This window comes from Poromitra crassiceps (genome assembly GCF_964638095.1).
Source record: "Poromitra crassiceps genome assembly, chromosome: 10".
Taxonomy (NCBI): Eukaryota; Metazoa; Chordata; class Actinopteri; order Beryciformes; family Melamphaidae; genus Poromitra; species Poromitra crassiceps.
This window is the reverse complement of record NC_139631.1, coordinates 22791995-22803498: the sequence shown is the minus strand read 5'-3', so window position 1 is coordinate 22803498 and position 11504 is coordinate 22791995. Positions and strand designations below refer to the sequence as shown.

At 43.4% G+C, this 11504-nt stretch overlaps 1 protein-coding gene and 1 pseudogene across 2 annotated transcripts; one reads left to right on the top strand and one right to left on the bottom strand.

Annotated features, from left to right (window-relative positions):
• The first annotated feature begins 4279 nt into the window (after positions 1-4279).
• On the top strand, positions 4280-5222 carry LOC310783181 (dual specificity protein phosphatase 18 pseudogene; annotated as a pseudogene). The gene has a single exon. The product of its transcript is annotated as a dual specificity protein phosphatase 18 pseudogene (transcript).
• A 120-nt stretch (positions 5223-5342) lies between these two features.
• Positions 5343-10875, bottom strand: tgoln2 (trans-golgi network protein 2). Its single transcript, XM_083643978.1, has 4 exons — positions 10729-10875; positions 9255-9913; positions 7095-7181; positions 5343-6982 (listed from the first exon to the last, which is right to left on the bottom strand). The coding sequence occupies exons 1-4, from the start codon at positions 10781-10783 to the stop codon at positions 6977-6979; spliced, it is 807 nt and encodes a 268-aa protein (XP_083500104.1). The 5' UTR covers positions 10784-10875; the 3' UTR covers positions 5343-6976.
• Between the last annotated feature and the right edge of the window lie 629 nt (positions 10876-11504).

The window sequence follows — 11504 nt, the reverse complement described above, 5'->3', positions numbered from 1 at the left end:
TTCCATTCTGAAGACGAAGCTGTATAATAGACCTCGTCGTCTGTGTGGATTTTCCTTGAAAAAAGCAGGAGCGGTCGCCTATTAACCCCGCATCCCCGTTACGCACTCACAGAAGCCGCGGGTACGCGTTGTCTATGGCCGCCGACGCCTCGCTGAGATCTGCCTGGAAGCGCCACAAACAGCTGCGCACTGACGAGTCCAGGCAGGGGAAATATGTGGAGGCTAAAACCTAGTGGAGGCGGAAGCTCCAGCCCTGAACAAAGACCAGTGTTTGCTTCGGGGGAATTAAACAGAACGCAGATGGCTTTTTGAGTAGGCAGGGCAGGCCTACCTAGACTGAATAGACCGTAGTCTCGTCTCGCTCTCCAGCTGCCACAGGTTTACGCTCTTTGTATGCGCCCTTCATCCACCATCTGTGTTCCCCGGGCAACCGGGTGGGACTGCCCCCCCAGGCCCCCAGGCATCATCTCGACCAGGCGCGCGCGCGCGCACACACACACGCACACGCACACGCACACGCGCGCACGCACACACACACACACACACACACACACACACACACACACACACACACACACACACACACACACACACACACACACACACACACACACACACACACACAAACTCTGTTAGAAATCAACACAATATTGCTGTACTATTAGGAACTGTAGGCCTATCTGTGATGCTCAGTTGTACACCCTTAGCATTATGTTAGAGGTAAATTAACTCAAATTCAATCATGTAGATTCAATACATGCATGAAAAACTAACAAAAAAACAGTATTAATCCCATAGTCATATATTTCTATTTCTATTTGTCTTTTTATAGGCTAGTAGTCCAGTAGTATTATTTATTCAGTCATCACACATAATACAAAACAGCTACACAATATATGCAATCTAATAGGCTACCATAAGTAGCCTACATGTATAAATACTGGGTTTAAATGTCAGGGCTGTTAGCACCGAACAGTTGCCTGTAACCAATCATCACTGCGTTTTATTTAATTTGTCTTTTTGATGCTGATTTTGCTCCAGTGAAGCGAGTGAAAAGCTTGCGCATTTTAAATAGTCTAGTATCGGCTAAGAAATTCTCTGCTGATTTTAACAACAGTGTAGTTTTAGTGCAGTCCTCCCCTGATGACATTGATTGTTTGGTCCACTCTTTTAATTCTCACTGTTCTGCCATTCTAGATGACATTGCCCTCATAGTAACGCACAGCATCCCATCTGTAAACTCCTCGCCCTGGATAACAGACGAGATCCGCAGCCTCAGGCGCAAATGCCGCAAAACTGAGCGGCTGTGGAAATCCACAAACCTCCAGGTCCATCGCTTTTATTTGAAGGAGCTGTTAACTGATCTTGATGACTCAGTAAAGAATGCAAGGGCTTCTTATTTTGCAACCCTACTCACAGCTAGTAGGCGTAACCCTAGGGTACTGTTTCAAACTATTAATAATATTGTTAGCTCACCTCTCCCCTCACCCCCGGTTTTTTCCAATCAGGACTGCAACACTTTCCTTTCATTTTTTGTGAACAAAGTCTCTGATGTGAGGGCCAGTATCACCACCTCAACCTCTCCCACCCCCCTTCCCACCTGTCCTGCGAGACAGGTCTCTTTTAGCAACTTCACCTGTGTCACCCTGCAAAACCTCACCGAGTTAGTCAGCTCGATGAAATCCTCCTCCAGCCCTTCAGATCCCTTACCAACTTCCCTGCTCAAGGAAGTCATCGACTCTGTTGGCCCTAGCATGGTTTCCATCATCAACACCTCACTGCAGTCTGGCTGTGTTCCATCCTCCTTTAAGCAGGCCATTGTCAAACCCCTCCTCAAAAAACCCAATCTGGATCCGTCCCTCCCCAAAAACTACAGGCCCATTTCTAAACTGCCTTTTATTTCTAAAGTGCTTGAGAAAGTTGTCACTAATCAACTGACCTATTTTCTGACAAACAATGACATTTTGGACAAATTCCAATCTGGTTTTCGTCAGAAGCACTCTACAGAGACAGCCCCTCTCCGAGTCTCAAACGACATGATGGCTTCAGATGCTGATGAATGCTCAGTCCTGGTACTATTAGATTTAAGTGCAGCCTTTGATACTGTGTAGACCACTGCATCATGTTGGACCGACTCAGTGATTGGGTGGGTGTCTCCGGGAGTGCACTGAAATGGTTCTAATCCTATCTCTCTGAGAGAAGCTTCTCTGTGGCCGTTGGCCCTTTTACATCTGACCCCGCCCCCCTACCATGTGGCCTGCCCCAGGGTTCTGTTTTAGCCCCGATTTTATGGGCTCTGTATATGCTGCCTCTAGGCCTCCTCATCAACAGTTTTAAGGGCATCTCCTATCACTGTTATGCAGACGATATCCAGCTGTATCTGTCTTTTAAACCAGAAAAAATTAACATCCTTCATGAGCGCCTGTCTGCCATTAAAAACTGCATGGCCAGTAACTTTCTACAACTAAATGCAGACAAGACGGAGGTCCTCATCGTGGCTGCTCACTCCATTGTTTCAAAGGTGGTCAAACACATGGGATCTCTAACCCCCAACATTCGCTCCAGCCTAAGAAACCTCGGTGTCATTTTCGATCAGACCATGCTCCCATGGACAGTCATGTAAAATCCCTGACCCGCACCTGCTTTTTCCACCTCAGAAATATTGGCAAACTCAGATCCATTGTTTTCCACTCAGAACTGGAATTGGCTGTTCATGCTTTTATTTCATCCCGACTGGACTATTGTAACTCGCTTTTCACCTGCCTCAATAAATCATCTCTGGACCGTCTACAACTGATACAGAACGCTGCTGCCAGGCTGTTAACCCGCTCACGTAAATCCTGCCACATCACTCCCATCCTGTTCTCACTGCACTGGCTCCCTGTGGCCTTCAGGTTTCATTTCAAGGTTCTGGTGACCACTTTTAGGGCCTTGCATGGGGAAGCTCCCTCGTACATTTCCGACCTCCTCCAGCCCTATGCTACCAGCCGGTCACTAAGGTCCTCCGACCAGGGGCTCCTGGTCGTACCCCGGACCAGGCTCAAAACAAAAGGTGACCGTGCTTTTAAAACGGTAGCTCCCAAGCTTTGGAACGCTCTCCCCCTGGACCTAAGAGCCTCTGCCTCCGTCGATATTTTTAAGAGACAGCTAAAGACCTTTCTGTTCCGGCAAGCCTTCGGATAACCAGTTATTATTGTTTATTCTCCCTGTGTCTTTTATCATGTATGCATCTTGTTCATCGTTGCTTCTTGTTTTTTTACCTCACTGTTTTATTGTAATTTCTACTCTGTTTCTCTGTAAAGCACTTTGTGACCTCGTGCTGTGAAAGGTGCTATAGAAATAAAGAATTACTTACTTACTTACTTACTATAAACAGTCTATATTATACAGCTTAGACTCTAAGCTACCCTCCATGGGAAAAGGGAGGGGGGGGTAATTCACACTTGTAACCTAGTCTCTTAGAACAGACGAGTTGGCTTCCGCAATTTTCAAATGCTTCCGCCATACCGTCTGTACTTCGTAGGGGAGAATCATGCACCAACCGGAATGGGAAGTAGAAAGGCGGGTCTTCCGCTCATTAGTCCAATCAGAATCCAATATGCCGCATTTTTCGTGGACCCACGTGTCGTGATTGGTCGGATTCTGTCGAACTTCTTTCCTGTCTGAAGGTTTTTTTCCCAACTTCCTTGTGCATGTTCTGGGGGTGTAACGTACAGACTGTATAGCTGCATTCGCCGGATGTAGATGAGACCGTCTGTTTTAAGAGACTACTTGTAACCCTCAAAATAGCTTTATTTTGAAAACCAAGAGCGAGTTACACATTCTTAAATGCATATTTACTTTGTTCCATAATTTAACACCAATTATCCAGTTATGGTAATCACAATCAGTACAAAGATTGTAGGTCCACCGTAGATATGGCTGTACAACTATAGCCACAACCACAATTCATACGGTCCATTTCTTTACTAATTTAATATTTTCTCTGCATGTTGCTGTAGCTACAAGTTCCTCAAGCATTTTTGCGAACCACTGTTACACTGACTAGATATGATTATATCTTATGATCAGGAACATCTAACCAAACCTTCCAGTCTATGCATACCCCATCCAGCTGGTGGCGATATAGTGTACGTGAGCGCGTACATAAGTTTGGCCTCGCCGGGTTGCCTTACAAGTTTTAACAGGCTGTTTGGAAAACGTCCAGCAGCATAAATATTTGGTCAGTCAACATTGCGCGTCTGTGGTTCGTTTACTGCAGAGCGGCAGACAAGTGACTACTTATATTCGTTAGTTTGCAGTCACACACCACACTGAGATGCTGCGTGTTGAGAGTGTAGTTTAGCATTCCTGCTAGTCTGTTACTTCATCATATTCACTTCCACTAGCTGCCTGGCTCCTGTGATTGAGGCAGCCCTACATGCTGTGTATGCATCAGTCGGGTCCTGCAACACTCTCTGGCCTGTGCCAAGTCACCGATCATCTGTACCTGAGTAACGGCAGGGCGGCTAACGATGCCTCCCTGCTCTCTCGGTTCAACATCACCTGCATCATCAATGTGACCGAGACGCGGAGCGGCAGCACGTCTCCCCCCGGGCTTGAGTACATCCACCTCCCCGTGGCGGACTCTCCGACCTCTCCTCTCGGGGAGCACTTTGATGCAGTGGCCGCTCACATCCAGCGGGTGGCGGACAGCGGGGGCCGCACGCTGGTGCACTGCAACGCCGGCGTGAGTCGCTCCGCCACCCTGTGCATGGCCTACCTGATGAAGCAGCGTGACATGACTCTATTGGACGCCTATAGATGGGTGAAGTCCTGCCGGCCCATGGTGAGGCCGAATAGCGGTTTCTGGAAGCAGCTCATCCGATATGAGAGGGAGCTCCGCGGGTGCACCACGGTCCGAATGGTGGCCTCCTCCATGGGGGAAATACCGGACATCTATGAGGAGGAGGCCAGGAATATGCTGCCACTCTGAAGCACCGTGCTGCTATTTATTTTGTGGTTCCGAAAATCTGGGCCTTGAGGGGATTTTTATTTATTGTGCATAGTTTAGGAATATCAATCTGGATGCGGCTGTTGTACCCTTTGTTCAGTTGTACACCAAATATCTGACCAGTGATCACATTAAAAACTTTGGGACAAAATCATATTGCATGTATGGACCATTGACCTATGGACTGGTATGAAAAAGCTTGGGTAACCCTGTTACAGCAGGACGGTTTGTCTGTTACTCAACTTTAATGTCAGGGACAGCTTTTGATTGTATTGTGAGGAGTCTGCTGTTTAGTGCTGTAAAGTTGAGGTTTGTGTACAGTGATTGGCAGCGAATGGATACAAATCAGTTGAGGCAGAAAGTTCAAAAGGCATTTATTTTAAAATCATTTTTTATCTTCAGTCCAGCACACACAAATGCAGTGTGCAAAACACACCTACATTTGAACAACAGCAGGATAAAATATATGGACAGCCATTCCTATAAAGTAAAATAAATACCATTGAGTGAGCCACTAAATTGACTGAAGCCATTTACAGTAGTCATGAAGCAAATATCTTAATTCATTTTACAGGTAGCCTATGCAAGAACAATCTAACTTGTATTGACTATGTTCCAGTGATTCTTTCACATTTTTAGTCTAGCAATTTCATTGGTGGAGTACCTCCCATGTTTAACTAACTTTATAAGAGCTGTGTATTGTGAGAAATCAGAAATGATTGTTTTGTTGCATACGGTAATTCATAATTAAAATTAAATGCTATATTTATTTACTTTAGGCAGAAACGGCTTTCCACAATATTACAACAATAGCAAACATTAAGCTCTGTAAGAAATGGACCTCTGGTAGAAATATAGTGGTGATTCAGGGAGCAAGCATGAGAGAAAACGACACTGGCTAAGTCACCCAATTTGCAATTAGCTCCAAACTCAATAGTGATCAACGTATGCCCACATCAATGACATTTCACCAATATTGCACTCAAGTGTCGAAAAGTGCAACTTCTGGCCAGTTTCCTCAGACAAAACCGTTTTTGTAAAAATAAATCAACATTGGATCCTGGAGTTCACACACATAAAACAGCAACTGATCGGCTATAGAGGTGTTGGTTGACCCATGTAGGAACCAGACTATCAGAGTTCACAGATAATTCAACATTTCAACCACACCAGTCCCAGCCAGCACAGATTGTTGTGCTTAAAATGTTAATACAGTCTGGAGAAATACGAGGATGTCCAACACTCCACTAGTGGTTGAATCATTAAAATGTTAACTGCGGAAAACGGTGTCCCCGCCCTTCCTCTGTAGGAAGTTACAGTGGGTGAGCAACTGAGCACTACAGTATGCTGTAGTGCTAGCCTTTCATTAGCAGAACGGGTCACTATTACATTCATCTGGCCAAAACCATTTGGTCGTGAAAGCAAGCAGACATCCCAAAATTGTACTTCGGTCATCCAAATGCAATTATAATAAATTCTTAATTTTATCTGATACACATTAAGAAGGTCCTTCATCGATGGAACGGTGCAACGCCAATATCTTACATCAATTTCAAATGGCTTATTTGGGTACACAAACAATGCAATCACTATTGTACTGTACAAACAAGGTTGAAATCCAAAAAGCTAATAAATTCATCTGCTACTAAAATATCCTGAGTCAGTACCTTAATCAGGTCAAATGACAAAATGTGATTGCCTAACCAGTGGCATAACATTAACAACACAAGTGCAAAGACAGCATGCTTATTTTACAGCTACTGATTTTCACTAATATCCCTTAATAAGGCATCAGCGTCATATGCATAGTCATGCAATAAGCCTCTAAAGGTACAAAATAGTATTTCGATTTAAAACACAGAAAGTGAAATCAATACAGATCACACCAAAGAAATATCTATCGCCTATATGCACTTGCCTTCTTCCAACAACCCACACTGTGTTTAGCTGCACTAGGCAATGACTTCAACTCAAGACACAAGTTCACACCTGAAAGAAAAGTAGAGAGAATTCAGTACTCACATTTTTTTAAATGATTGTATTGATTTGTGAACTAGAGGGGGGAAATGCATTTATTCCTATCAGCTTCCTATCAACTTACATGCTCCTGCTCCAGCTTTTGGTATTCGGTGGATTTGTACCGACGTGCCGATCCTGATTTCTTTCCTTCCAAAGCAAAGGCAATTATCTGGCAAAGAAAAAAATTATAAAATATGAATCTGTGTCCATTACACAGTAACAGGTAGTGCCTACCTCTGACTTTCTGTTGTCCGGTAATTGCCGGACTTTGTCCGTTATAATTCATCAAAGTCCGACAAATTAAAAACCTGCCGGACACCAGGTAAAAAAGAATCCCCTCTCAGCACAATTTGAGTTGTATTAAAATAGGCTCAAATTACATTTCCACTCAGCTCCTCCTACTGAATAGCCTACATGAATATTTTTATGTGTAGGTTATAGTGTAGGCTACTGTATGATGACCGAAACATAGCCTCATTCACAATTAGGATGCATGCGCAGCAGCTCTTAACAGGTCCTTCACTGAAAAACCCAGAAAAAAAAAAAAAGATATGGACATTCATGCACCAAATAACTACCGGTACTACAGGTCAAATTATAATTTAATTCAAAAGAACTGGGAAAGAGCATGGAGGACCTTGCTCCTGTCCTGACCTTGCATATCTGATGTGTTCAGATTCAAGGAAACAGTCTGCATGCTATTCAAAAACATGTCTGAAATAGAAATAGGCTCGTACTTTCTTTGTTTGCTAAAACATAATTTCCAAGTTAGAACAAAAAGTTTTTTACAAAATGTGTACAAAATACAACAAATAAAAGATACAAAGTACTGGAAAGTGTCCGTGCAGGTACAGTACAATGCCAAAAACCAGGACTCTGTCAGTCGCAGCAGCAGCAGCGAGAACAATAAAACAAGACAGATAAAAAGTACTGGAAAGTGCAAAGTAAAAGTGACCGTGCAGGATAATGGATAGCTAGCTCCTCCCAAGTAGAAGTAAAGTCAAGTGGATTTAGATGTGTCTAGTTGATTTAAGAAAGTAGGAGTAAAGTATAAGTAAAGTCAAGTGGGTTTCGATGTGCCTAGTTGATTTAAGGAAGTAGGAGTAAAGTTAAGTGGGTTTAGATGTGCCTAGTTGATTTAAGGAAGTAGGAGTAAAGTAGAAGTAAAGTCAAGTGGGTTTAGATGTGCCTAGTTGATTTAAGGAAGTAGGAGTAAAGTTAAGTGGGTTTAGATGTGCCTAGTTGATTTAAGGAAGTAGGAGTAAAGTAGAAGTAAAGTCAAGTGGGTTTAGATGTGCCTAGTTGATTTAAGGAAGTAGGAGTAAAGTAGAAGTAAAGTCAAGTGGGTTTAGATGTGCCTAGTTGATTTAAGGAAGTAGAAGTAAAGTAGAAGTAAAGTCAAGTGGGTTTAGATGTGCCTAGTTGATTTAAGGAAGTAGGAGTAAAGTAGAAGTAAAGTCAAGTGGGTTTAGATGTGCCTAGTTGATTTAAGGAAGTAGGAGTGTAGTTGAGGATCATTTATATTGTACATATATAATATGTCAAAATAATAGGACACCCTCTCAGTCGCTGTGAAGATAGATGAATCTGATTTATTTATACACCACACAATCATTTTATTCCAAACTGAACCGAGCCTCGCACGCAAAGCACAAGTTCACACAATGAAAGGAAACCACACCACCTAGCTAATCGTCCCTCAGGGAACTTGTTGTTGACCACTTTACCTAGAAACGCTTTCACCTATTCCATGCGTGAGTCATGCAAAAAATCCCCTACAGGAGTAAAGTAGAAGTCAAGTCAAGTGGGTTTAGATGTGCCTAGTTGATTTAAGGAAGTAGGAGTAAAGTATAAGTCAAGTCAAGTGGGTTTAGATGTGCCTAGTTGATTTAAGGAAGTAGGAGTAAAGTATAAGTCAAGTCAAGTGGGTTTAGATGTGCCTAGTTGATTTAAGGAAGTAGGAGTAAAGTATAAGTCAAGTCAAGTGGGTTTAGATGTGCCTAGTTGATTTAAGGAAGTAGGAGTAAAGTATAAGTCAAGTCAAGTGGGTTTAGATGTGCCTAGTTGATTTAAGGAAGTAGGAGTAAAGTATAAGTCAAGTCAAGTGGGTTTAGATGTGCCTAGTTGATTTAAGGAAGTAGAAGTAAAGTCAAGTGGGTTTAGATGTGCCTAGTTGATTTAAGGAAGTAGGAGTAAAGTAGAAGTAAAGTAAGAGTGAAAAGTCATGTTAAAGGTCATGTACCTTGCGCTTGTTGTGGTAAGCGATGTAAAGCACTGCCACCAACACAGCTGCAGTGACAAGGTAGGCAAAGAAGTGGCTGCTTTCTGCCTGATCGTTGACTCCAGACAGGTCAGAATTGTGCCCTGACTCATCCTTCTTGGCTACTTCTCCAGGCTCTTCATTCTGTTCTTGGCTGTTCTGGTCTTCATCTCCCGGCTTTTTAGTCGTCTTTGTCTCTGTCTTACTGTTGTCCTTGTCACTTGCTATTACTGGGTTGTCATTGGTTTTCACTGTGTCTGTCTTACTGTTGTCCTTGTCACTTGCTATTACTGGGCTCTCACTGGTTTTCACTGTGTCTGGCTTTATAGTCGTCTTTGTGTCTGTCTTACTGTTGTCCTTGTCACTTGCTATTACTGGGTTGTCATTGGTTTTCACTGTGTCTGGCTTTATAGTCGTCTTTGTGTCTGTCTTACTGTTGTCCTTGTCACTTGCTATTACTGGGCTCTCACTGGTTTTCACTGTGTCTGGCTTTATAGTCGTCTTTGTGTCTGTCTTACTGTTGTCCTTGTCACTTGTTATTACTGGGTTGTCATTGGTTTTCTCTGTGTCTGGCTTTATAATCGTCTCTCCATGTTTTGGTGCCGGTGCCGGTGCCAGTACCGGTACCGTTGTCGGTGCTCCTGTAAAAGTGAAAAAAGAAAAAGCAGAAATTATTATTTTTTATTTTCTTCTCTTCTCTTCAGTAATAGGTTTCGGTGCACAGCTGGGCAGCCATACCCATCCTTTGCTCTTTATAAGATGCCTCACCTTTCAGTGCACATAGTGACCTTAGAATTATAAAATGATAAAGGGGGAAAAAGTAGTTCCCTCTCTCAACCATATTGCCACCAGAGAAAGACATTTTGTTTTCATCAGACTCCACGACCGTAGGTATCAGCTTGGCAAGTACTTCCGAGCCTCATGACGACGTGGAGTGTCTCAGAGGTGATGTAATAACGTTACACCCCCCCCCCCCCCCACGTTACATATTTTATTTTACGTTACATCAGCTCTAGCTACTAGGTTTCAATTCTCCCCAACACTAGCGTTAACGTTACATCAGCTGACGAGAAGCATTCACCCAGCCAGGAGAAGAACCACTGAAATCATCTGTACTCCACTACAGATTCTGTAGTGTAGTCTGGTCTACTGCACTGACAGGAAATAATGGTCGGAGGAGTCAAACCTGCCCAGTTAACGTTAGATAAGACGAGCTGGAAACAACCTCACTAATAACGTCAAGTTATTACCCCCCCCCCCCGCCCCCCTCCCACACACACACACGTTTGCTGTAAATATTTGGCAAAGAGCAAAGTCTAACGTTAGCAATACAATTCATCGACGTCGAAGCTGGCAATTGCCTGGCTAAGCTGAATACCAGGCTAGGCAATGCTGTCAGTATTATGAATATAGAAAGTGAATCCAAACCTGCTGTCTGACACAAAAGTCCACTAACCTCTGTCGAAGCTGCAACACAAAACCACTGTGAGTATCACCAAAACAATCCGCATCACGCCCAGGCACACAGCAACACACGGCAGATATAACGTTATGTATGTTCCTCACACACTGCGAGGAGGATATGTCGCCGTGACAAACAACTCGACAGTTGACAGCAAAATCCTGTTCCTGCTTCCGTGACACACAACTCGCTCTTCTTCAGAGGTGACGCGTCAGAGGAAGCAGCACTGTCACAGCTGCTCGTCACTGCCACCCACAGGCCGACTGCGACACGACAAGTAAAAAGACTCCGGAGACGTTACTGTTGCTGTTGTGTGACTTTACCGGCAGATGGCAGGAGTGATATGCTGAGCAATAATTAAAAAACAACATAGGCCTTTTTATTTTATTTTGTATTCCTCTGTGTGTGTGTGTGTGTGTGTGTGTGTGTGTGTGTGTGTGTGTGTGTGTGTGTGTGTGTGTGTGTGTGTGTGTGTGTGTGCGCGCGCGCGCGCGCGCGCGCGTGCGTGTGTTGGGTGCATGTGTTGGGGTGGAGGGGTTGATAGATGTTGACAAGATGTTGGAATGTTGCACATTGTGCAACTATTAAGAATTACAAATGTTACAAGTTAGAATGACTGTATATTAGTTAAGTATTACTAGTATACAACTAGTTACATGATCCTGTATAAATATTGTAGGCATATTATGGTAATGTAATTTATTAAAGAGATACAAAATAAAGTACAATACAATCGCTATACGTTCGGAGTACCATAAACACACTTAAAA

What these genes read in the sequence shown, in the direction of transcription:
- tgoln2 (XM_083643978.1), bottom strand. Translation starts at nt 10,783, where the DNA reads ATGCGGATTGTTTTGGTGATACTCACAGTGGTTTTGTGTTGCAGCTTC. An exon ending in GTGTTGCAGCTTCGACAGAG is followed by an intron (nt 9,914 to 10,728) that starts GTTAGTGGACTT and finishes TCACTTTTACAG; the next exon opens with GAGCACCGACAACGGTACCG. An exon ending in CTTACCACAACAAGCGCAAG is followed by an intron (nt 7,182 to 9,254) that starts GTACATGACCTT and finishes TTTCTTTGCCAG; the next exon opens with ATAATTGCCTTTGCTTTGGA.